Consider the following 27,352-nt stretch of genomic DNA (forward strand, 5'->3'; position numbering starts at 1 on the left):
AATCAACTAGACGACTCAAGACAATACAAAATGCAAAAAATACTAAATAATTAATGATAAAATAAAATATTATAAATATACTTTATAATCAATTTTAACAACTTAATACAATACACACACACGCACATATATATATATACTGTATATATATATATATATATATATATATATATATATATTTTATTTTATTTTTTTAAGAAAAAAGTAAAACAAATCAAGAGCATGTTATCACATTTAAAATTAAAACATTACAGAAAAATGACAACATAGAAAGAATAAACCATTTTGTTGGTTTAACTTATTTTAACAAATAAAATAACCAAGTTCAACTCTGTTGCTGTCAGGAAGTTGGTTATCACAGCATATGCCAAATAAGAGAGAGAGAGCAAAAAAAAAAAAAAAAGGAAATTGTGACAATTTTTTACTTTAATTACACTAATCGTGACAGGGGGTCATTCTCTTTTGCTTGGATGCCTACTAATAACAAAACGAGATACATAGTGTATCACCATTCAGTGTGTTAAAAAAGAGAGAAGCTCTCTTGTAAATGTTGTGTGTTTTATCCACATACCTCTAATGACGGAGAACAGTGCAGTCTTTTCAAATGCCACTTTCTGCAGCAGACCACCCACTTCATGTTGAATTTTGGACATGAGGGAATTTTATAAAACCCTAAAATATGATGCAGATTGAGGTGGTTAACAACTGAGGACAACGTTTGACATTTTAAATGAGCAGTAAAGGAATATTTTTTTCATTTCTGATTTGCATTGTAACGTATTGAGTACTGACACCACAATGTTTGATTAATATTGCAGGTTTTGAAGGCTTTACCTGTCCAGCATCCATCTGGTACTGTTTTTGATGTTTTTTCCTCCAATTCTGAATAATTTTGACACCTGAATAACACATTCCAATGTCAGGCAGGTAGTATTATACTAGTAATTACCAACCCTAAACATTGATCCCCACTGAATTGCAAGTTTTCCATCACTAACCATTTAAAACTCTTTATTATAGAAGTTTACATTTTCCCTATATAGTGCCCCCCACAGTCTGTCTCTGCCTCCAAAATTGTCTTGCACAACTGACTTCATAACAACACAGTGATAGCTACTGTAACTAAAAAGTAGCCCAGTACACACATGAACCTCAACTGTACATGGAATAATAAATACACCCCTTTGCTTTATTGCATTATGTTTTCAGTTTCCACATCTGAGCTACCTGAATACTGCTGCAAACTTGTTATAATTGATCATTCCATATTGCCATTTTCAAATCATTTGTATTCTAAAGCTTTACTATCAATTTGGAAGTTTCAAAATAAATCTAATTGTACTTGACAATGTACAATGACAAAGATATTCTTCTATTCAATTAGCTCATGCTCTTTCTGTATTTAACAAGCCATTGTTCAGTCATAAATTCAATATAATCATTAAAATATATGATGGACCTTGTCAAAGATGAGAGCTTTAGTGAGGAAATGCAGTTTTGGAGGTGGTTTTTTTAATTGCCCAGATATTTTCAATTTCCAACTGCTTTTCCAGATGTTGAAATTCCTCCTCAGTTTCTCCAATCCTTCTGAGTGTGTTCACTGTATAAATTAATATGGATCAATCTTTGTCAAAGCTGTTTGTTCTGTTGTTTGCTCTATCACCTCTTCTTGAGTTGTTTTTAAAATCACTTGAGTTTGTAAACACGTACAAATGATAAAACGTTTACTCTATTAAATTTTGCAATGAATCCTCTGAAACATGCGTACTGAACTGTGGGCCTAGCCACAGATCACTATCAACTATTATCTGCTCCCTTCACTAAAATGCCACGGTTCCTAAACATGATAACAAATAATGAACACGTCAAATCAAAAACACAGATACTTAAAAGACCAAGTAGGAATGTCCTTTATAGTTTGTTGTTAGCCTGCTGCTCTCCAACAGGTAAACTTAGTGCTCTCTCATGTAAAAACTAAATTCAAAACACAACAGCGATCTCCAACTACTAACTCTCTTATCTCGTGTTACCAGTAGTCATGTCTCAGTAGGGCTACAATTGTCATCTAGCAGCTGGGAATTGTAATTGTATTTTTATTTTTAAAATGAAAGACAGCCGAATATTGATAATATCATATAATGTGTATGAATGTAGCATTTAACAGCTTGTGGGATGCATGATATCATATTATCAAATGCAAGTAAACTTTTGAAACATTTAAATTAGCGAAAATTACATTTAAACAATTTTGAGGTTATTTTGGCCATCCTCATTGCTGGTCTGGTTACTGGTATAGGGCTATAGCCAAGCTGTTAAAATAAGACTACAGATTGCCTCGATTTTCACCACGTGGGCTAAGAGCAGACTACACGTAGCCTGTCCAGTTTAGAGCTAAATGGTGCTTGGTACATGACAGGATATCAACCAACAATAATGTTGATCATGGCCAGAAACTACAGTGAATCAGGTTTGACCATAAGTGGGCTACAAATAGCTGCTCTGACTACGAGCTAAATCGTGGCTATGCACAGGCTATGTATTGAACATGTCAAACAAAGGAAAACAAACACCTTGCGAAACGCAAAACGCTGTTGACATTGCTTACATGATGGAATATCATACATCTCACATCTACATTTCAAAAAGTTATTTTGCCAAAAAAACTACATCCTAGGTATAAATTTCTGGTTCCCAGATCATTATTTTTATGTTTTTTTTTTTGGGTTACCCAGGAAAGTTTTCTTAACATTCCCAGAACATAGGTTCCCCATCGAGGGAGAGACGATGTGTCGATAACGCTTTGGGAACGCATTCTGCGTGAGTGCGTCTGAAGCATCCATGTCAACTAGTCCAATGGCGAGAGTGAGCGTCAGGAGTGACGTCACGACCAGGAATTGATAAAAACCCCAACCGGAGCAACCGGTGTTAGCTTTCTGTGCCTCAGCAAGCGATCTGTGTCAAACCTGTCTGTCATATTTACTGTTGTCTTGTTCAAAGTTTATATATCATGGCGAAGCAACTATTCAAACCATGTGCTTCTCCCTGCCCGCGTTATTTAACGGGTGGGGATACACATGAGCTTTGTGTAGTTTGTTTGGGAGTGGAGAATGCGTTATCAGCCTTCGAGGAGACTGATTGCCCGCATTGTGAGAAGCTTTCGCTTCGCATGCTCCGCCACCGCTTGTCACTCTTTGATGAGAAGAGCGGCGAGCCTCGCGCTCCTCAGGGTGCAGGACCCGCTTCTGCCGAGGCAGAACAGAGAATGCATTCCTGGGGTTCGCAAATGGATCTCTCAGCGGGGTTGGAGACGGGTCCGAGGGCTCTTTCTCCTCCCTTACCTGGGAGATCCATAGCTCAAACTCCGGTGTCGGAAGCCCGCCCCGCGGCTTCTTCCGCCCGGGGGGAGAGCTCATTGCTTCGTTGCTCTAGCTCCGAGGAGTTAGATGTAACGGGCAGTGAAGGTGACACAATCAGGGGGGAAGAGGATTCGCCATCTCTTTCCCCAGCATATGAGGAGTTGGTTGATGTATTAACACGAGCTGTAGATAAGTTACATATATCTTGGCCATCTGATAAACAGAGCGATCGTCCTTAAAGCAAATTAGACGAACGTTTTCTGTCTTCTAAAACATCTCCTACATCACGGGGTCTCCCTTTTTTCCCTGATCTTCACAGTGAGCTGTCTAGATCGTGGAATAAGCCATATTCATCACGTCTTTTCAGCCCTCAAGTGCGACATTTATTCTGATATAAGAGGGCTGAAAGAAAATGGTTATGAAGCGATGCCCCGGGCAGAACAGACGCTCGCGAGCTATCTTTCCCCTGGTTCAGCGTCACCTATTAAGAACCCGACTTTGCCCACGAAGCCTTTAAAGATCACATCTAATTTAGTGGGTAAAGCTTACACAGCAGCAGGTCAGGCTGGAGCTTGCCTTCACTCGATGGCTTTGCTTCAGGCTTATCAGGCTGAGCTGCTGGGGGAGTTAGATAACAGTGAGGGAGTCAGCCGTGACGAAATTCGCGAACTTCTTCGGGCTACGGATTTATCTCTCAGGGCGACTAAAGAAACAGCACGTGCTATTGGTAGATCTATGGCTGCTTTGGTTTCTACAGAAAGACACCTTTGGCTTAATCTTTCAGATATTAAAGATAAAGATAGATCTTTTCTTTTAGACGCTCCCATTTCTCATGAAGGTCTGTTTGGTGATGCTGTGAATGAAGTGGTTGAAAGATTTCAAGAAAATAAAAAGCAATCTGAAGCTTTTAAAAGTTTTCTCCCTCGCCGATCTAATCCTGATGCTGCTGGGCGTGCAAGGCAGCCCCAGCCTTCATGCTCCTCATATCGTGTTTTTCAAAAAGAGAGTGTTGCGTCTCGCGCTCCTCCTCAAAAATCACGGGGACCGAGCCAGCACTCACAGCCAAAGCAATCTAAGCAGAAGCCGGATCTGAGGACCGTTCTTCTCGCTAAGAAACTTCGGCTCAGAAGAAAAGGTCCTGACGCCAACTGGGTCAGACCTGTGAGGGCAGCCCCAACCGAGACGGTGCGGTGTACACCTCAGTATACGGTGCCCGTCCGGTCTCGGTGCTCTCACGGGCCGTCCTGCCAACCCCGCCACCCTTGGTGCCTCGGGGCGCAGCGGGTCTCTGGCGCTGTGTCTCTCAGATGCTGCGTCGGGCTCGCTCCCTCTGAGGGGGGTTCAAGAGCAGTTAGCTCGGGTGGTTCCTGCGCTTCGGCTTCAGGTCCCCGCACTAGCTGTTCAAATTACACCAGAGGCCAGCCTCGAGAGGCTGGTTCCCTTAGTAGAATGTCTGACAGAATGGAAAGGGCTGCCGAATATATCTCAATGGGTCCTGCAGATAGTAGAGAAGAGTTACAGAATCCAGTTCGGTTTTCGTCCCCCTCGCTACAACGGGGTGTTGCTCACAGTAGTGCATCCCGAGCAGGCTCTGGTCATGGAGCAAGAAGTGAAATCTCTTTTAGCGAAAAATGCTATAGAGCAGGTATATCATCCCGACAGGGCATCAGATTTTTACAGCCGTTATTTCATTGTTCCAAAAAAGGATGGAGGGCTGCGTCCCATTTTAGATCTTCGTCTGTTGAATCATACAGTTCAGAATTTAAAATTCATATTGCTGACACTCAAACAGATCGTGACTCAAATCAGATCCGAGGACTGGTTCGTCACGATAGACCTAAAAGATGCGTACTTCCATATCTCCATCCTCCCCCAGCACAGGAAGTTCCTAAGGTTGTCTTTCGGGGGCAAAGAATACCAGTATCGGGTACTTCCCTTCGGTCTAGCTCTCTCACCCCGCACATTCACGAAATGCGTAGATGCAGCTCTGGCCCCTCTCAGGCTGCAGGGCATACGTATTCTGAATTACTTGGACGAATGGTTGATTTTAGCGGAATCAGAACAGTTGGCGGTTCGGCATCGAGATGTCGTCCTTGCTCATATGCAGAAGTTGGGTTTGAGGCTCAATACCAAGAAGAGTGTGCTATCTCCATTACACAGGACCACTTTTCTTGGGGTGGTATGGGATTCGGTCACGATGCGAGCTGCTCTTTCGCCCGCTCGTGTAGCCAACATCCTCACAGCCACATCAGAGCTAAAGCTAGGCCAGTCACGCACTGTAAAACAGTTCGAGAGATTGTTGGGTCTCATGGCAGCAGCGTCCAATGTGATCCCCTTTGGCCTGCTGGGCATGAGACCTTTACAGTGGTGGCTCAGGACCAGAGGGTTCTCCCCGAGGGGAAACCCACTTCGTATGATCAAGATCACGCGGCGGTGTCTCCGTGCCTTGGTCATATGGAGAGAACACTGGTTCCTGTCCCAGGGTCCGGTATTGGGAGCTCTTTGTCACCGGTTGCCATCTCGACAGATGCTTACCTTACTGGCTGGGGAGCGGTAATGGAAGGCCGCTCAGCTCAGGGTCTGTAGGAGAGCCATCATCACTCTTGGCACATCAACTGCCTGGAGATGATGGCGGTCTTCAAAGCTTTGAGGCACTTCCTGCCAGACCTGAGGGACCATCATGTGCTGGTCCGCACAGACAATACATCGGTGGTCTCTTACATCAACCATCAGGGGGGTCTGCGCTCGCGCCCACTCTGCAAATTAGCGCACCAGATCCTCCTGTGGTCCCTGGGGAAATTACGCTCTCTGAGGGCAATGTATATACCAGGGAATATTGGAGCAGACACCCTGTCGAGGCAGATGCTGAGGTCAGGGGAATGGAGGCTTCACCCCGAGGTGGTGGAGCTCATATGTGAATCTTTTGGCCAAGCAGAAGTGGATCTGTTTGCGTCTCAGTACACGACACACTGTCCACTATGGTTCTCCTTTACTCATCCAGCCCTCTATGGTACAGACGTGGCCGAGGCTATGTCTGTACGCCTTTCCCCCTGTTGCTCTGCTCCCAGGAGTTCTGGAGAGAGTCCGCCAGGACGGAGTAAGTCTACTTCTCGTAGCTCCACACTGGCCGAGTCGAATCTGGTTTGCGGACCTGATTCATCTCCTCGACGGTCCTCCCTTGGAGATCCCGATCAGGAAAGACCTTCTATCTCAGTATAGAAGTTCTACTATATTTAACACTATATTTCACCCCCGGCCAGAGATTTCGAAGCTTTGGGTGTGGCCTCTGAGGGGGCGCAACTCATAGAGAGTGGTCTCTAAACTGAGGTTGTGGAGACCATTCTTAGCTCCAGAGCTCCAGCTACGAGGAAACTTTATAGACTCAAATGGAATGTTTTTTCTTCTTGGTGTTACCAACATCAGTGTGACCCCGCCCACTGCTCTGTTGGCTCAGTTCTTGAGTTTTTCAGGACCGCTTCACTTCTGGTCTTTGTCCGTCCACCTTAAAAGTTTACGTGGCGGCCATTTCGGCTTTCCACGCCCCAGTGGGTGGTGCGTCTCTGGGTTGTGACCCTCTTATCTCTCGTTTCCTTCGTGGCACCTTGAGGCTGAGACCTGCAACTCGTACTAGAGTGCCAGCCTGGGACCTGGCTATAGTTTTAGAAGGCCTTTCTAGGGCTCTATAGGTTTTATAGCCTAGACCTGGACGCTACTCCCGGGTCTCAGGTTTTTAATTCTTGAGCCGTGGGTTTTTTCTGGCTGACACTCAGGCACTTGTAATATGGCGGTTTGGGTATTCTCGTTCCCAAAGCGTTATCGACGCATCGTCTCTCCCTCGATGGGGAACGTCTCGGTTACGTCTGTAACCTCGGTTCCCCGAGAAGGGAACGAGACGATGCGTCTCCCTGCCATACTTCCTTCGTTCCTGTGATCGACTTGCTTCGGCACTGTCGAAGCTAACACCGGTTGCACCGGTTGGGGTTTTTATCAATTCCTGGTCGTGACGTCACTCCTGACGCTCACTCTCGCCATTGGACTAGTTGACATGGATGCTTCAGACGCACTCACGCAGAATGCGTTCCCAAAGCGTTATCGACGCATCGTCTCGTTCCCTTCTCGGGGAACTGAGGTTACAGACGTAACCGAGACGTTTTTGGTTCCCAGAACATTATTATAAAGTTAATCTAACATTCCCAAAATGTTAGTTTTTTGTTCCCAGAATGTTATTGAACGTTCTGATTTCTGTTATTAAACTAAGCTTAACCCTGGCTAAAAAAAAAAAAAAAAGGGCAGCTGTGGCCTAATGGTTAGAGAGCTGAACGAGTTATCAAAAGGTCGGTGCTGGGAGTTGTAGGTGGAGGGAGTGAATGAACAGTGCTCTCTCCCACCCTCAATACCCATGGCTGAAGTGCCCTTGAACAAGGCACTGAACCCCCAGTTGCTCCCCGGGCGCTGCCTACAGCTCCGGGTGTGTGTTCACTTCTCACTGCTGTGTGTGTGTGTGCACTTGGATGAGTTAAATGCAAAGCACCAATTCCGAGTATGGGTTACCATACTTGGAAATGTCACAACTTTCACTTTCACTTAATATTATAATTTAAATCCCTTTTTGATTGATCTAAATTCTGTATTGTATTAAATGCTGCATTAAACAAATTTCAGGCCTCTGTATAAGTCATTAAACATTAACATATGCAACGTTTTCATTGGAAAGATACTGTAGTTTTACAGGGTTATATAAATAACCTGAGAATAACCATTAGGGAATGTTCTGTATAAGTTATTTTTAGGTTATTCTAAAAACAACCACCCTGTAATGTTCTGGTAACATTATTTTATGGTTGCAAAAACATTACCTAAAAATGAGCATTATGGAATGTTCTCTATAAGTTATTTTTAGGTAAAAAAAAAAAAAAACTGCAACATTCTGGGAACGTTATGGTTGCAAAAAAAATACCTAAAATAACCATTAGGTAAGGTTCTCTATAAGTCATTTTGTAGGTTATTTAAAAAATAACCACCCTGGAACGTTCTGGGAACATTATTTTATGGTTGCAAAAAAATAAAATAAAAATAACCATTAGGGAATGTTCTCTATAAGTTATTTTTAGGTTATTTAAAAATAACCACCATGCAATGTTCTGGGAACGTTATTTATGGTTACAAAAAATATAACCTAAAAATAACATTTCCCTAACGTTAGTCTTTGATTCCCAATCCCCCACCCCCTAAAAAAACCCGTAACAAACAGGAACCAAAAACTAAGATTAAGGGAACGTTCTTTGTTTGCCGGGATGTAGTGAACACACGGAACACCCCGAAAGGCAGGACCTTGTACTGATATGGTCTTCCCTTAATTGAAACATGAAAGTATGCGTCCTTCAGGTCAATCGCTGCAAACCAGTCTTGGGGACGAATGTACCCGAAGATGCGCTTCTGTGTGAGCATCTTGAACAGAAGCTTGTGGAGGGCCCAGTTCAAGACGTGCAGATCTAAGATTGGTCTTAACTCACAACCTTTCTTGGGTACAATGAAATAAAGGCTGTAAAACCCTTTCTTTATATCGGCTGGAAGGAACAGCTCTTTCACACCAGTAGGACTGCGATCTCTGCACACAAGTCAGAGGCATATACTTCACTTCAGTGAAGGCGGTAGATGCCGGTGTCTTGTGGGAACTTGGAAGGACGCCGAGTAAACTGAAACGCAGTCTGATGATCTGAAGGAACCAACGAGACAGACTGGGGACAGCTATGCAGGCTCCCAGATATCGTACAAGTGGCACCAATGGAACCACTGACCACTGTGGGGCAGTGAGGGGGAAAGCAGGGACTCGGCCTGGGCATCTCGTTGCCGGTCCGAGCGGGGTCAGTGTGTATGCAACACTTACCTGATCGCACTCTCGAACAGCCCACAGCTGCTCACTGGCAAGAGAGGAGGTTAAGTGTGATCTGAGACTGGCCTGTTCACAACTCCCCATCCCCAACTCCCCATCCCCAGAGATAGAATAAACTGCTCTTTTTATTTTATTTAATTTTTCCTTTTTGGCTCATTTTTTTTTCTCTCTCGTGCCGTTTTTTTTAAGTGTGCATCAAACAACAGTGGTAAGTCAGAATCATTCTTCAATCATTGTGAGTAATGACTACTTCTCCTGCTATTGTTGTTTGCACCGGTTGTTACATGTACAGTTTAGCTCTCTCTGTCAGCATTATCACAGGATTTACATGTGATAAATGCAGGGAAATAGTCAGGCTGACAGAGAAGTTTTCAGAATTAAAGACACACATCCAAACTTTAATTGAGGACAGTAAGAATGAAGTATGAAGGGCTGAAGATACGGCTTTGGCTTTTGGACTAGCAAATTTAAAAGTGCTGGCTAATGCTAAACATAAATTCAGTAAAATGATTCATGCTGGCGCTAATGATATTCGACTTCGCCAGTCGGAGATCACTAAAAATAATATTAAAGAGGTGTGTGAACTTCCAAGTATGATGTCAGACACTTTAATATGCTCTGGTCTCCTCTCTGCTTACCATAGTGATGAGATACATAGCAGACTGGCATCACTCAATGGCTGGATGTCTAAGGGGTGCCCACAGAATAACATAGGTTTCATAGACAATTGGATGAGTTTTTGGGGCAGACCTCACCTGTTGAAAAGAGATAGTCTTAATCCCTCCTGGGGTGGTGCTGTTCTTCTCTCTTGAAATATGACACACAGTCTTAAAGTTTGCACTTGACTAATTGGAGACCAAGTCATAAGCAGACAGACTGGCTAAACCGACCATCTGTCAATATAAAAACCTGGAGTAATTTCTTACTGCTGAATTCTGAGAAAAAAAAAAAACAGAGAAAAGACTCTGCAGGTAATAACTTAGAACACTGTCTAAGACTTGATGGCTGCTCTGTCAATTCTTTGTCATCAGTAAGGAACCTAGGTGTGCTATTTGATAGCGATATTCCCATTAAAAGCCACATTTATAGCATTTATAAAACTGCATTTTTCCATCTTAAACGTATCTAAATTATGACTTATGCTCTCAATGTCAAATGCAGAGACGTACATTCATGACCTCAAGGTTAGATAATTGCAATGCTTTATTGGGTGGTTGTTCTGCACGCTTAGTAAACAAACTACAGCTAGTCCAAAATGCAGCGACTAGAGTTCTTACTAGAACCAGAAAGTATGACCATATTAACCCGTTTCTGTCAACACTGCACTGACTCTCTATTAAACATTGTTGAGATTTTAAAATCTTGCTTATTACTTATAAAGTCCTGAATGATTTAGCACCTCAGTATTTGCGTGAGCTCTTATTGCACTATAGTACTCCACGTCCGCTGCGTTCTCAAAACTAAGTTAATTTGATAATACTTAGAATATCAAAGTCAGCTGCGGGTGGCAGATCCTTTTCCTATTTAGAGACCAAACTTCGCAATAACCTACCTAACATTGTTCAGGAGGCAGACACACTCTGTCAGTTAAAATCTAGATTAAAGACCCATCTCTTTAACCTGGCTTACACATAACATACTAATATGCTTCTAATATCCAAATCCATTAAAGGATTATTAGGCTGCATAAATTAGGAAAACCGGAACCGGGAACAATTCCCCTAACACACAATGTACTTGCTACATTGTTAGAAGAATGGCATCTACACTAATATTAGTCTGTTTTTTTTATCTCTTATTCCGAGGTCACCGTAGCCACCAGATCCAGTCTGTATCCAACCCAGATGGTGGATCAGCACCTAGAGAGGACATCTGCAGACCCAGCCTGTAGGGACATGGGGGAATTTAAAAACCAAGACTTGTCGGTTTCCATCATGTCTGCCCCAACGACAGATCGTAGCATGAGGTCAATAGCAGTGCAGAACTTCTGGGTTGTGCACATACTTGTGCAAGTCCTTTAGTGCTTTGACAGAGGCAGCTTCTCCGCAGGCCGAATAAGATCTGCTGGTCAGGGCCGATGAGTACCTACAGGACCGGGATGGGAGCGACGGCTTGCCCCACCAGTTGGCAGCTGTATTTGGACACAATTGCAGTTCCAGGTTAAATACAAATACAATTATATAATATTTAGTCTTTATAATATATTAATATATTATATTATATAAAATATTTATATATATTTAGTCTTCATATATAGTTGTTATCTTATCTTTGACTCATTCATATAAAGGCCTGTCAAAAGTATTTTTGTTTCTTCAAAATGTAATTAAAATGCACAATTATATTTTTATTTCCAATATGATAACTGGGCACCACTCACATTAAAGTGATGAGGTCATGTGACAAAAGTGTGCCATATTACTAGTTGAAATGTTTGTCTAATGTTTATCTTATACAGTGTAGTCTTTATGCAGTGTATATGCTGTGTGCAGGACACATTTATTCTTTACAGTCGATCATTCACCATGCTCTTCTCTCATTCTCCTTTTTTTTAATGTGACATCAGAGTATGTGCCATATACCAACAAAATGCAGCAAAAGTATAGGGTATCAATTCTTGATCTTTTACTGAAGCTGTTACAGTCAGTTATAGAAAGGCCTTTCTTTGAGATTGTTAGTCAAGAAAATAAATAAATGTAACTGTCTTTATTGTTGCAAAACAACCACTTAGTAAATACAAAATATTTTATGTAAGAAATCATATTTGTACTAGTTGTGCGATTTATGAATATTTTTGCTGTCCTGCCACCCCGTGGACAATCTGAATAATTTATAAAAAAGCTTAGATGCAGACCAATTTATTATTAACTGTAACAGAGCTTATATTATATTATTCATATAGCATTCATTTTATTAGATGTGATTTCAATCATTATATTTAACATTTATATTTAACACATTGGTTTGTGGTATTACTAATACTATTTTAATGTCTTTATAATATAAATTCTGATTGCTCTATAATTTGTTTAGACAGTGAGAGAACAGAAGTAATCAGCTTGATTTAATTATTCCCCTCTCATGGATTTGTAAATTAAAATAACCTTTTTAGTTCTTAGAGACCTCAGTATTTTTTCCTGTGTTGACATTGGAAAGGAGTGGCAATCATTCATGTTTCCTCTGGCCCCACTGTTAAACAACTGAAGTGTCTGAAGATGGATTCAATTCCTCACTCAAGTGAGTGGATTTTACACATGAGAGAGGAGAACACAGCGCTGATTTACTGGGTGCAGTATCACTCATAAAAGTCCTGAAGAAAAAAGGTGCAAAGACGTCTCCATGAGGACTAAGCAATCTATGAAGAAGATCCATTTAAAAGAACTGCTTGTTCAGCACTTTGTTTAAAGCTGAAATTAAGCACAATACAAGCTTATTTATAAAGATACATTAGGTTCAATATTTAGTTTTAATGGACAAAACATGGCTAAGTTGATGTTAATATAAAAGTTTTATATGCTTTAATTAAAAAAAAAAAAACAACGGAGCAAGAAAAATAAAAGTTGTTAAATAAATGTACAGAAATGTTTTTAAAAAGGCAAAGAACATTAGCATTTTATCCATTCTGAATTCCAACCCCAAAATGGAAAAAATAAAAATAATAATAACATTTACACGTTTTACAATAGATTGTCTGCTCAGTTGTACACATACAGTACCCTTAAAAAATATATATAAATAACTGTTATGTACAATGTGCCTTAAAATAATGATTTGTTATATTTAAAAGGCACACATAGTACTTAATGACAAAACCATACGACACATTTACAATTGTGAGCGTTTGTAGGAAGATTTTATGTCAACATATGCTTTAGTTTTAAGCATACCATTACTGAAATTATTTGTGTATATAAAGTTAGTTTTGGCTGTAACTCTTTAGTCATTTCTAAAAAAAAAAAAAAAAGAGAGAGAGAATCCAGTTAAACTAATATGTTGTTCTCAAAAGCTATTGCATGAAAGCAATAATAGTTAAGCTGTAATTTAATCTGTAAGGTGCATGTCCTATTAGGAGGGTGGTGTGACTTGGGTCCAGGCTGTAGGAAGGTGTACATGTGCTGAACTGTCAAATTGTGAAGTCTTCAATGTAAAGCCTTCATGCACCTCAGGCACAGCAGTGGAGTCATATAAAGGAGAGCCAGAGGAGAGCGCTGTGACCGGGTGAGCCAGGCTCCTGTAGTGACCAGCAGAGCCACTGAGGAACTGGGAGCCCAGACTGCTGCTCGTACTTCCAGTCTAAGACACTGGGGTCAAATGTGAGCTCCCTACAGACCAAAGGCTGGTGTACAGGACAACAAACAATAATGAGCTTTACAATACAATAAATACATGCAATACAACATCATGTTAATATGAATTTAACAACCCGGTTTAAAATAGTATTCATCAGTAGGGATTTTCAAGCTAGAAAAACACAGGAGTGTGCAATAGTATGCTATAGTATGTATGATTGTTTTACATTTTATAAATTAATAACCTATAAAGCTAACTGTATAAAATTTGATACAAAACCTTCAAAGGCATATTATTTTTCTTTAAATAAAACGTTAGAATATCTTCTGTATTGTTAATATTTCAAGATGAAAACAAAGTAGATTTGAATATCCATACATAATTTGTTTTTATTATTAAAGTGAGTGAAGTGACATTCAGCCAAGTATGGTGACCCATACTCAGAATTTGTGCTCTGCATTTAACCCATCCGAAATGCACACACACAGAGCAGTGAACACACACACACACACACACACACACACACTGTGAGCACACACCCGGAGCAGTGGGCAGCCATTTATGCTGCGGCGCCCGGGGAGCAGTTGGGGGTTCGATGCCTTGCTCAAGGGCACCTAAGTCGTGGTATTGAGGGTGGAGAGAGAACTGTACATGCACTCCCCCCACCCACAATTCCTGCCAGCCCGGGACTCGAACTCACAACCTTTCAATTGGGAGTCCGACTCTCTAACCATTAGGCCACGACTTCCCTTTATTATAATTTTATCCTTCTGTATGAGCTACATATTCTCCTATATCATGCTGTATGAGCCATTAAAGTCTGATGTATCAGATACTCCACAAAAAAAAAGCAATCATTTCTCATTTTCATTTTTCATTCTGCTCTGAAATATTGTCAAGACATTAGTCATAACTATATTATTATTTATGATTGCATGGGCTTTTATATGTAAGAATAACATTAAAGCTCTTTTTTCAGATTTTGTCTTGAATGAATTTGAAATGCTTGAGTTCATACTTCAAGAAAGAAACAAGAAAATGATTGTGGTCTGTTGTTAATTACTAATTACACACAATGAGAATCCACTCTCATAGAAACCAGGCTGAGGCTTCAAAACCCAGAGCAGGCCAGCATCCCCTGTTTATGAGCATGAACTCAAACACAAAAGCTGCAAGAATGTCAGGCATTCAGAGAGTAGAACTTCTGAGTGGCTCATTAAAGGAACAGTTTGCACAAAAATGAAGATTCTCATTTATAACCCTCATGGAACAAGCTTAAATGCCAAACCTTCAGCAGCATCTTCAACATCTCATTTCCATTTAATGAAAGCAAAGAGCAAAAGGTGCCATGAGGTCAAAAAATAACTCTACATCTCCAAAAGATGAAGTTGCTCAGTTTTATGATGAAAAATCTAGTTATATTGTGTTGGAAAAATATATATAATGCAATGCAATACAATGATGATACAGATGTACAAATAAATGTTAAATTTTCTATACTTGATGTATCATATTTGATACATTTTAACATGATTTGTATTAAAAAAAAATGTATGGATAATCGAGTGAACTCAATGTGCATCAGATCAGTAAGGGTTCATCTTGATCACAAATATTACTGAGTTATTCTTACATAAAAATTAACAAACAACACTGTACCACAACCTGAAGTGGGAAGTTTTACTGAATTATTTTATTATGAAAATAATGAAAGGTTTACTTGCTTACAAGAAGAAAAAAAAGTATGAACTATCAAACTATGTGGTTTTACAGTATTTGCATATGTGTGGAGTTTAGCAGTTGGCTGTAAGGTCTGGGAGAGAGAAACTTACTGGGAGAGGCCGGGTATGGGCTGGGGTACGTTGTGGACCGATGACATCTCAGAGTAGAGTAGCGCTCACAGCCATGGGATGAGGATAGAGACAGCGGGCTGCCAAACTGTGTGTGAGGTTTTGCAGAAGGGCAGAGAGACCCTGCGGCTGGCAGAAACCAGCTACTTACTAGACCAACAGGAAAATAAGAGTCAATGGGAAATTCATGCACATACATAATTACTGCTTGATGAGATCAGTCATCATTTTATAAAGAATTGTGAAAAACAGCTCTTAAAACAAAGAACTTAAAACCAACTGAATCACACTGATTTTTATTGTGATGATTTATTGAAATTTGCTCTTACACTGAGAACAGCCAGACTGTTGACTTTCACTGACATCCTCTATTATGTCCTTATGATCACTTCTGAAAAATTCAATTATTAATTTAAATGTATTTATACAATATATCTGAATTAGTCACACACACACACACACACACACACACAAAAAATTATGATAACATTTCATCTTCTTTTAGACTGGCTTACACACCATAACAACTGTTCTCGCAACAAAAATCTCCATGAACCTGACCACCTGTGAAGGATGTTTTCATCTATTGCGCACCAAAGTTTGGCGAGTCTGGATGGATGTAGACGCAGCTCGGCGCTTGTGGTTCGGGTTTTCCCCTCGGTACCTATTCACCATTCACATACTTTCACCTGTGATTGTCTGCTGCCACGAAATCCATTAAGAAGGAGTACATGGCGTTTGGATCCAGACCAGGCACATTCACCTTTAGCATCGGGAACATGCGCCTTTTTAAATACATGAAACAACTCCACTAAAATTAATTTACTTGAAAGCCAAATGAGAAGGAGGGTGAAAATATGTGTTTGGAACTTAAAGCTGGATTTGGAACTGTTATAGGCTATATGTATGTATGTGTATATATATATATATATATATATATATATATATATATATATATATATATATTCTTCTGTGCAGCGAACAGTATGTTTATAAAAATGCTAAAATAATAATAATAATAATAATAATAACAATAATAATAATATAACATATAATAAAGAAAAAAAATAAAAATAAAAATCCAACCTACGCAAGCTCTCCAGTCGAAAACATGCCTGATACTAGAAGAGTTGCATCCAATTAAATACCCCCAAAGTAAAACTTTCTCCATGCTTGGCCCAGGAAAGCTCTGATTGGCTGATCTCTGCTTTGAAGTGCAAGCTGTCGAGCTATTGGTTCAGTGATCCAGTGTAAGGCCATGCTTAAATATTTACTCATTCAGTCACATCGGCACATATAAAATGTGAAATATTTCCTCCTTACAAGAAAACTTAATAAAAATACTGCATATCAAATTATAGTTTTGCAAAGTTGGAAAATGTATGATTTATACACTTTTATTAAGTCTTTGAACTTAAAATTCTAGTTTATTTAACTGTTAAGACTTTAAATTCAAACTACAGTATGAATGTGTTAAAGATGCAATATATGTTATCTGCTGAATGCCACTGGAGAAAATAAAATAAATAGTAGGCTATTTAATTCATAAATTAATTATTAAATAAAAAAAGAAAGAAAAATAGATTAAACAAAAATATTATTATTTATCAAGTAGACATTTTTTTTTGTAAAAATTGATAAAAATATAAAAAATATTTATTAAATTTATAAAAACAAGTAAAGTGCCCCCTTAGGGCACACAGACGTCATAGACGGGTGACGTCATTGACCAGGAAGCTTAAAAGCACGTGCGGCAGTGCCAGCGTCAGCCTCTAGGAATGAAGCAAGTGCTGGCAGGGGTGGCAGGAGTATGGCTTCGAGACGCAGTGTCTCGTTCCTTCGAGGAACCATGGTTACATACGTAACCTGAGACGTTCCTCTTCAGGAACTTGAGCTGCGTCGAACACTATGGGGAACGAGGTGCCCACACTGCCAGACTTCCAAATCCCTGCCTAGTGTGTATCCGAAGAGCACAGCTAAGGCTAAGGTTAAGCTGGTGTTCTCTGCACCATGAGGTTTAGAGTTTCCATCTCATGGCATACAGTTTCCGCGTTAAGGGAGCTATGGATTGGAAGATGGTCTCAACAACCTCGGTTAAGAGACCGGATGCTATGAGTTGTGCCCCCTCAGGGGCCACACCCACAGTTTCCAAAACTCCGGGCCAGGGTGGATTATCGTATCCACCGCCTGTGAGAGTAGATCTCTCCTGACTGGAATCTCCCATGGAGAGCTGTCGAGGAGCGAGATCAGATCTGAGAACCATACTCAGCCCGGCCAGAATGGGGCTACTAATAACGTCCCAGCGTACTTTCGACAGAACTCCCAGGAGCAGAGCGATTGGGGAAAAAGCATACAGTCGAAGCCTCGACCAAGTCATAGTGTCCAGTCCCAGAAGAGGCTGGATGAACTAGAGAATACCAGAGGGGTCATTGCGATGTCGCAAAAAGGTCCACCTGAGCCTGGCCAAAAAATTGTGATTCATGCAGAGGGCGTTCCCCATAGCATTAGACGCAGCTCGATCTCCTGAAGAGGAAATTCCGGTAAAAAAAAAAAAAAGATTTTATAGGAACAACAAAATGTTTCAGAAATTATTTTTTATGATATTTATTGACTAAATACACAGTAAAGTAAAACAATGTGATAAAAATGAAATGCATTTATGAGTAAAACAGGACGTCTCTTAACTTCTGTCCTCTCCATTACCTAACAGCATCCTGAACCACTCTCAGAAAAGAAAAGAAAAGAAAAGAAAAGAAAAGAAAAGAAAAGAAAAGAAAAGAAAAGTAAAAACTGGGTACAGCTTAAAGAGGGACATCTTTGTACAGTCTTTACCCCTAAAGGGTTCGTAATAGTATAATAAGAGTAGCCTACTATTACTACTCTAAAGTAATAAGCACCCTTTAGTGGTAAAGAAGGTGTCCCTAAAGGTACAAGTTTTTGTACATTTATTCTAAAAGTTTGTTTCAAAGTGACAAATCAACATGTGTAATTTGACCACATCTTCACTTCAGAGTTTTCCACCTGAAACAAAGTAAAACTGCAGTTAACTGTTGAAGAAATCTAATTTTGAATTATTATTATTATTATTGTATTATTGTGTGGTTGGTTAGTTGGTTTGTATCTATTTTATCATAGAAACAATATGGTGTATAAAACACATACATTACCTGAACAACATGACTAGTATAGATGTCAGTTATGCATAGAGGCATGTCGATATATGATGATTGAGTGTCTTTAGCAGAACTAGATGGGGATTCATCTGTGCCTTTCCCAGCTAGATGGAGACTACATGTATGAATGAAAAATTATAAAGTTTGAAAGCAAAATAATTGACAAGTTCCTTAGCACATTCATTCACAGTAATTCCTAACCTTGGTGAGAAATTAGTATTTGGACTCTCGGTGAAGCATTCTGGGCTCTCAGTTCCTTTATCACTCAGGTGTGTAAAGTCAGGCTCTGTGGGATATCTGGACTTCAGAGTTTGGATGTTGTGGGGACATTCATGCTCCATCTCCTCAAAATAATTGAGAGTGGTTTGCTAAATAACAAATGATCTATAAAAGCAATTAGGTAAAGGAGTAGGTTACCCAAAAATTAATATTTAGTCATGATTTAAAGGCAATTTTTTTTTAAGAGAACAAAACTGTGAATGAGATTTGAGTTTTGGTAGAGTGGGAGATCACTAGTCAACAGCTTGGTTCTAATCTCCTCAAAAAACTAATGTTTGATTTCAGGATACATTGAATATAGCACACTGATCTTGCAGACTACTTTTACTTTTATGATACTTTTGTTGCTTTCTGTTTTTTCTCACATTTGACACAATAAATCGTCATACACTATACGGCTGGATGGAAAACCAAAACTGGGACATTCTGTTTGAAATTTTCTGTCTGATTTTCATGTTGAAAGAAAACACAATGCTGTCCAAACAGCAAGAGGGTAAATAAACTTTATTTTGGGTAAACTACCCCTAACTACCTCTAAGTTTTTAGAGCTGAAGAAGTGTGTTGTGCATCACTCACCAATTCTTTAATGCTCAAACCATCTGTGCATTGCAGACTGAGTCCATTTTTTGCCATAATTCTAAATAAATATAAAATTAATATACATATTTCTTTCATTTAAATGAGATGCCAGACATTATAAAATTATTCACCTCTGAGTGTCAGCCATATGAGAGAGCGAGAGGTTGTGCATGAATCTCGTTTTGTGTTTAATGTCAAAGGTCTTTGACCAGATTGGTGGCTCATAGATTTTCTGTTATGATGAAAACAGAGAAACAACAACAGTTCTGAAAATACAAAACCAAACCCTTCTTTCAAGAAAAAGCATTCATCTGCATGACACAACCCCAGATTCACCATTTCATGAATCCAAACGTGCACCTAACTGGTAGCACTACTTGTATCGGTTTCCCTCTGGAGAGCTTTAGATAAAGGTCTCTGCTAAGTTAACTAAATTAATGTGAACATAGGATGATAAAATGTCTTAAAGGTACCATAAGAAGCATCTTGGAGCTGACTTCTTCCAGAAAGGTGGACCGCAAACTGGAAAATTTAGGCACTTTGAGCTCCCGAGTGAATACCTATAAAGAAAAAAGTTTATTTGCACGTCACCATATGAATGGTGTTAGGGTGGGCCTCACCTCTACAGCTTCTACACCACAGCAACAACTGCAGTGGTAAAGCCCTGTTTATAAGCAAGTACACTATAATGTGTGTGGGTTGTAACACTGTGTAAAAATGTCACAAGGTGACGATCTTTAGGGGCGGAACCAAAATTCGGGAAGTTTGGTTCCGCCCGGAAGTGTTTCCGCCCGGACCGGAAAAACAGAACACCGGAACTTCCGGTAGCGCCGTAAGAAGGAAAATCAGGGAATTCGATGCACCTGTGCCTAGTTAGGGACAGCGGTTGGTGATTGGAGGATACGCTGGACAAGGCAGTACTTAAGGCCAAGTTATTTCACAGTCTGGGGAAGCTCTCTTTGGTGTGTGTGAAGCACTGGGTTGTGCCCGTCTTGGTACGCTGCTGGTAGCTGTCTAACTCTCTCTCTCCCTCAGGCTGGAATTGTATGATTGTGAAGACATCGCGAACCTTAAAGGTTGAGAAGTGAACAGATTATACGGCGAACTGAGACGACGTGAAAAAGGGGATTGGAAGTGGCATTGATGTGAGTACTAAGAGCCAGTCGAAAGTGCCCTGTATATTGACCTGGCGTTGTGTAGATCTCTCCAGGAGGAGGAGGGTGGCCCTACCCCTAATATAGTGTGGTGGGAGAGCCGAAGGAATACTTATTGAAGTAGTCGCAACGACGACATCACTAGCTAGGCCGCATATTCCATCGCCAGATCCGAACCAAGCGAAGTGAAGGAAGACGGGTGTCCTTTCCGTACACTGAGTGTGGTGGGTGAGTCTTCGTGCTGTGAAAACCTATAATTTTGACGTGGTGTTGTATATTGCTGTGGGCTGCTGTGTATTGCCGTGTGTCCTGTCAGATAAACCCCCGCCTTCACGCACTTCGGCGTGGGAGGACAAGGAGATTGCTGGCCCTAGCCTAGTTCAGTACAGTATATGTTGTGAGCGTGCTTCAGATCTCCGGAGATAGCACGGTACGCTGTGTCCAGCCCAGAGGTGAAAGCCATCCAAAGCAGAGTAACTGTGTTTTGTGTCCAAGTTGATACCTGTGGAGAGGAAAGGAAAGAGAGTGAGTAACACAAGGAGAAACAGAGGAAACCTGTACTTACAGTACGCTGTGTTCAGCCCAGAGGTGAGAGCCATTCAAAGCAAACTAACGGTGCTATTGTGCCCAAGTTGATACCTGTGGAGAGGAAAGGAAAGAGAGTGAGTAACACAAGGAGAAACAGAGGAAACCTGTACTTACAGTACGCTGTGTTCAGCCCAGAGGTGAGAGCCATTCAAAGCAAACTAACGGTGCTATTGTGCCCAAGTTGATATCTGTGGAGAGAAAAGGAGAGAGAGGTGAATAACACGAGGAGGAATAGAGCGAACCCTGTACTTACAGTACGCTGTGTCCAGCCCAGAGGTGAGAGCCATTCAAAGCAAACTAACTGTGCTATTGTGCCCAAGTTGATACCTGTGGAGAGAAAAGGAGAGAGAGAGTGAATAACACGAGGAGGAATAGAGCGAACCCTGTACTTACAGTACGCTGTGTCCAGCCCAGAGGTGAGAGCCATTCAAAGCAAACTAACTGTGCTATTGTGCCCAAGTTGATACCTGTGGAGAGAAAAGGAGAGAGAGAGTGAATAACACGAGGAGGAATAGAGCGAACCCTGTACTTACAGTACGCTGTGTCCAGCCCAGAGGTGAGAGCCATTCAAAGCAAACTAACTGTGCTATTGTGCCCAAGTTGATACCTGTGGAGAGAAAAGGAGAGAGAGAGTGAATAACACGAGGAGGAATAGAGCGAACCCTGTACTTACAGTACGCTGTGTCCAGCCCAGAGGTGAGAGCCATTCAAAGCAAACTAACTGTGCTATTGTGCCCAAGTTGATACCTGTGGAGAGAAAAGGAGAGAGAGTGGGTAACACGAGGAGAGACTGAGGAAACCTGTACTTACGCCGCTGCCTGTGGAGAAAGAGAAAGCGAGTGAGCACCCAAGGAACGAACTGTGTGAACCAGTACTTACTGTGAGCTGTAATCAGCGAAGAGGTGAGAGCAAAACCAAGCTGAACTAACTGTGCCTGTGTGTCCCCGCCGCTGCCTGTGGCGAAAGAGAAAGCGAGTGAGCACCCAAGGAACGAACTGTGTGAACCAGTACTTACTGTGAGCTGTAATCAGCGAAGAGGTGAGAGCAAAACCAAGCTGAACTAACTGTGCCTGTGTGTCCCAGCCGTTGCCTGTGGAGAAAGAGAAAGAGCGTGAGCACCCAAGGAACGAACTGGGTGAATCAGTACTTACTGCGAGCTGTAATCAGCGAAGAGCCGTTGCCTGTGGAGGAAGAGAAAGAGAGTGGGCACCTCGAGAACGAACTGTGTGAACCAGTACTTACCGTGAGCTGTATTCAGCGAAGAGGAGGAAGAAGGAGGGCGCTACGGATACCTAAGACTCAGGCCGGGGCCCGAGCCCCACGCCCCGGATCCCCGTGGCCCCCTTGCTCCCTGACCTCTTCCCGGCTATAGCCCATCTGGAGGGCCGAGTCAGAGCTTAGTTTTAGTTGCCCTTTCCCTATTCCCCAAGCTATTTTTAAATATTTAAATAAAGATTGTTTTATCACTTACTTGTTCTCGTGTTGTCTGGCCATTGGGTCGGGTTTGGGGACCTCCTCGAGGTGGAAGTTGAGAAGGGGTGTGGCTTAGTTAAAGCATAGCCAGCCCCTGGGTGTGACAGATTTGGCGTAGTCGGCAGGATTTCCACCTCGAGTTGAGTAACCAAGGTCGTCCAATGACCGACAACGCGGGGCTTTCAGCCCAACCCCGTGCCATGCCCGTTTTTATGGGGAGCCCCTGGATTCAAAAATATGGGGGGACAGAATCCGAGGTACGATTGTCTGAATGGAAGGCTCAACTAGAGTACTTGGCCGACCTACAGGGCCTTAGTGCAGCCCAACGGCTTCAGTTTGTGTTAAACTCCCTGGATGGAGAAGCGCGGCGAGAGGTGCATGCCGCCCCCGAAGCCGTTAGAGCCAACGCCCAAACCGTGTTCCAGTTCCTCACTGAACAGTATGGTGACCACACCCCCGTAGCTGCCCTTCGCTCCCAGTTCTTCAATTGTAAGCAGGGCCCCCGCCAACCGATTAGAGCTTTCGCCCTGAGGTTGCGAGAGCAATTCGCCCGACTACAGACCCGTCGGGACCACGGGTTGGGAGATGGAGAGACTCTATTGCGGGACCAGTTTCTTCTGGGGTTGAAGGAGGGTCCGGTGAGACAGAGCCTACGTATCCAGTTTCGAAGGGACCCGGGTCTTACGTTTGAAGATCTGAAGAAAGAGGCACTGGCCCTGGAAGGTGATGAGACTGAGGTGAGTGGTTCCCCAGTGTGTGCGGTTGTCAGTGAAGTAGCACCAGCACAACCCGGAGGCCCTGACTGGAAGCAAGCACTGAAGGCTGAACTTTTGAAAGATGTCCGCGATCAGATGTCTGAACTGTCTAAAGCCCTCGTAGGAGAATTGCGCCAAGGACGGGCGCGGGAGGAACCACGGCCGGCGCCCCGAGACCGAGTGTACTCAGAGGGAGGCCGAGAGCCGTTCAGGCGCCCGAACCACTTTAACCGGCCCCGTTTCGAATGGGACGAGCAAGGGCGACCCATCTGCAACCGCTGTGGCAAACCAGGTCACTATAGCCGTCAGTGTGGGCCCCGCAGGGCGTCAGAAGGGGGTTTTTAGGTCGGCCGGCCACTGTGGGTCGTGTGGCCGGGACCCCTCGAGAAGACCCTGGAAGAGGATATGGCTCTAGGAGCCAGATGATTGGGCGTAGCCCCGTGGCGAAGGTGAGAGTGTGCGGCAAGGAGATTCAATGCCTGGTAGACACAGGCTCCCAAGTGACGTTGTTTGCTGAGAGTTTATCCGAAGAAGTGTTTGGGAAACAAGGGGCACCAGGGGCGGAGGCCCCCTGGCTTACTCTGAAGGGCGCAAACGGCCTCGACATCCCATATATTGGCTACCGATTGACGGACCTAGAGGTTCACGGAGTGATGGTCCCCCAGAAAGGTGTGATTATCGTGCAAGACCATTGTCTGGGTGCACATCGAGCCCTGTTGGGCATGAATGTCCTCGCTGATTGCTGGGAAGAGCTATTTCGGGCTAGGCCCGTATCGAAGATACCACCTGCAGAGAGGCCCAAGTGGGAGTGTGTGGTAGCTGACTGTCGAAGGGTGCAAATGAGCCAAGTCCGCAGGGAACAGGAAGAGGTAGGAAGAGTGATGTGTCGTTTTGCTTTGTCTGTCCCCGCAAAAAGTGAGGCTGTTGTGTGGGCGCGAGTACCGCCCCGAAGAGCGGGCCCAGAAGAGTGGGTGCTGGTGGAGCCCCATGTGGATTGTCCACAAGTGGAAGTGGCACGAGGACTATCGACGGTCCGGCGGGGGAGAGTCCCCGTGAGGATACGGAATGTACATCCATACGCGGTGCAACTACATCGGCACCAACGATTAGCCCGTCTGACAACGGTTACATCCCACCAAGTAAGGGAAGAGAGGGATATTAGTTTTCGTCAGGTGTGCCCCACTGTCATCGAGGTGGCCCTGACACAAGTAGACACCCCATGGGGTGGTATGGAGAGGAGTGTGCCGAGCCACCTGGCGGGTGAGTCGTTACAAGGGGAGGATTTAGAGCAGGCACAGACACAGAAGTTACAGGCCCTCCTTCGGAGATGGCAGCATGTGTTCGCCACCCACGATGAAGACTACGGATGCACCCAGGTGGTACAACATCATATACCTACCGGGGATGCAGGGCCCAGCCGGGAGAGGTATCGCCCAATTCCGCCCACTTTGTATACCGAGGTACGTACACTCCTGCAAGGCATGCTGAAGCAAGGAGTTGTTAGGGAAAGCAGCAGCCCGTGGGCGGCCCCCATAGTGCTGGTGCAAAAGAAGACGGGGGCTTGGAGATTCTGCGTGGACTACCGTAAGCTGAACCTCGTGACTAAGAAAGACGCTTTCCCTTTGCCACGGATCGAAGATTCGCTTGCCAGCCTCACGCAGTCGGCATGGTACTCTACCCTAGATTTGGCCAGTGGCTACTGGCAGGTGCAGGTGGCCGAAACAGACCGGGAGAAGACTGCCTTTACAACCCCGTTTGGACTATTTGAATGGGACCGGATGCCTTTCGGGCTCTGTAACGCTCCGGCCACCTTCCAGCGGCTGATGCAGCGGTGCTTGGGAGGTCAGTTAATGGAGTCAGTATTAGTTTATCTGGATGATGTGATTGTCTACTCCCCAGATTTTGATTCACACCTGAGGCACCTCGAGGAAGTCTTTCGGGCCATGGAGAAGTACGGATTGAAACTACAGCCCAATAAGTGTCACTTACTACGGAGAGAAGTCAACTTTCTGGGCCACGTGGTCAGTGCGGCTGGAGTGTCCGTAGATCCTGGAAAGGTATCGGCCGTGAAGGACTGGAAGGCCCCGAGGACAGTGAGGCAAGTGCGATCCTTTTTAGGATTTGTGGGATACTATAGGCGTTTCATAAAGGACTTTTCAAAAATTGCTAAACCCCTTAATCAGTTGCTGGTTGGCACAGGTCGTAACCGGGGCCGGGGGTCGCCCAACGTAGACTGGGATGCAAATTGTGAGTCGGCGTTCCAGACATTGAAGCAGGAGCTGCTACAGGCCCCTATCTTGGCATACGCAGATTTCACAAAACCATTCCTTTTGTATACAGATGCCAGCAATCTCGGGCTGGGAGCGGTGTTGGCTCAACGGCAGGACGGAGTTGAGAGGGTCATCGCGTACGCCAGCCGGAGCCTCCACCCAGCCGAGAGGAACGATGCGAACTATAGTTCTTTCAAATTGGAGCTGCTGGCGTTGAAGTGGGCCCTAAGTGAGAAATTTAAAGACTACCTCTGGGGTGCCAAGGTGACGATCATTACAGACAATAACCCATTAGTACACTTACAGACGGCGAAGCTGGGAGCCGTGGAGCAGCGGTGGGTGGCCCAACTGGCCAACTTTGACTATCAACTACAGTACCGACCAGGGCGTGAACACATGAACGCGGACGTCCTCTCAAGGCTGCCCGAAGCGGAAAGCCCCGGAGGGGCCAGCCCGGAGGAGGGCTATATGGTAGGAGCAGTAGAGGCACCAGGCAGCAGACAAGAGGCCGTGCCTGAGAACTGGGGATGGGATCCCCGTCGGTGGAGGGAGAGACAGGCCAGGGATCAAGATGTGCGGCTGGTAAGAGAATGGCTGGAACAGGGCCGACGGCTGACGCCAGCGGAGAGGTTAGCCCAGACGGATACTGGGAGGAGGCTGCTGGGGCAATGGGACAGGCTGGAGCTGAGAGATGGCGTTTTGTGCAGAAGGGTCAGTGACCCGAAGTTGGGCGAAGAAGTACGCCAGATCGTGGTACCCGCAGATGAGGTAACGGCTTTAGTTTCGGCGTACCACAACCAGTTGGGGCATCAGGGACAGGAGAGGACCGTGTCCCTGCTTAGGAGATTCTTCTTTTGGCCCGGGCTAGAGGCATCGGTGCACGCCCTAATTCAAGCTTGCCCGAGATGCATATTGTTTAAGTCCAGACGGGAGGTCCGAGCGCCAATGGTACCCATCCATGCGAAGGCCCCCCTTCATATCATGGCTATGGACTTCTTGACACTGGGCCGACCACGAGATCGCTACCAGAACATCTTGGTAATAACGGATTTGTTCACAAAGTACGCTTGGGCTACCCCCACCCTCGACCAGACTGCAACCACCACCGCTACAGTTTTATGGCGGGCCGTCTTCCAGACGTTCGGATGCCCGGAGTTTCTGCACTCCGATCAAGGAGCCAACTTTGAGTCCAGGGTAATTAGAGAACTATGCCAGTTGTACGGTTGCACGAAAACTCACACCACTTCGTATCATCCTCAGGGGAACGGCGGCTGTGAGAGATTCAATCAGACCCTATTGGGGCTGCTGGGGACCTTGGACCAACAACGGCAGGACGATTGGGTGAGTGCCTTGCCAAACCTCCTACAGGCCTATAACAACAGTATACATAGTACTACGGGTTACGCTCCCACTTACCTGATGTTTGGCAGACACATACGAATGCCTACTGACCTGGTCCTAGGAGTGATAGCCGACCAAGAGGAAGCAAGTGTAACGGAGTGGGTGGGGCGCCATCACCAGCGCTTGCATTTCGCCTACGAGCAGGTGTCGAAAAGGATACAGACGGCAGGAGAGAAAAGTAAGCGGTTGTATGATCGGACTGCTAGAGAAGCCCCTCTACTGCCAGGAGAGAGGGTGTTGGTGAGAGATAATCGGCGGCAGGGGAAGGGGAAACTGAGTGACCGTTGGGAG

General features: G+C 43.7%; 2 protein-coding genes across 3 annotated transcripts in view; both read right to left on the reverse strand.

Moving 5' to 3' along the window:
* The window catches only part of LOC132110972 (vesicle transport protein SFT2A-like), a 277,590-nt gene that overhangs the window by 189,426 nt on the left and 60,812 nt on the right, over window positions 1-27,352 (reverse strand). The window lies entirely within an intron of this gene.
* Window positions 18,224-27,352, reverse strand: part of si:ch211-130h14.4 (uncharacterized) — a 34,849-nt gene continuing 25,720 nt past the window's right edge. Inside the window, exons 9-14 of one of the 2 annotated variants that reach the window (XM_059518369.1) lie at window positions 19,894-19,980; window positions 19,552-19,652; window positions 19,418-19,478; window positions 18,764-18,903; window positions 18,557-18,677; window positions 18,224-18,410 (exon numbers count right to left, since the gene is read on the reverse strand). In XM_059518369.1, coding sequence (XP_059374352.1) covers window positions 18,366-18,410; window positions 18,557-18,677; window positions 18,764-18,903; window positions 19,418-19,478; window positions 19,552-19,652; window positions 19,894-19,980 — 555 coding nt within the window. In that variant the 3' untranslated portion in view covers window positions 18,224-18,365. Of the gene's footprint in view, window positions 18,678-18,763; window positions 18,904-19,417; window positions 19,479-19,551; window positions 19,653-19,893; window positions 19,981-27,352 lie in introns of both variants that reach the window. The other variant, XM_059518367.1, reaches the window with a different exon arrangement.

The sequence above is a fragment of the Carassius carassius genome, chromosome 30 (genome assembly GCF_963082965.1).
Source record: "Carassius carassius chromosome 30, fCarCar2.1, whole genome shotgun sequence".
In the NCBI taxonomy this organism is placed as follows: Eukaryota; Metazoa; Chordata; class Actinopteri; order Cypriniformes; family Cyprinidae; genus Carassius; species Carassius carassius.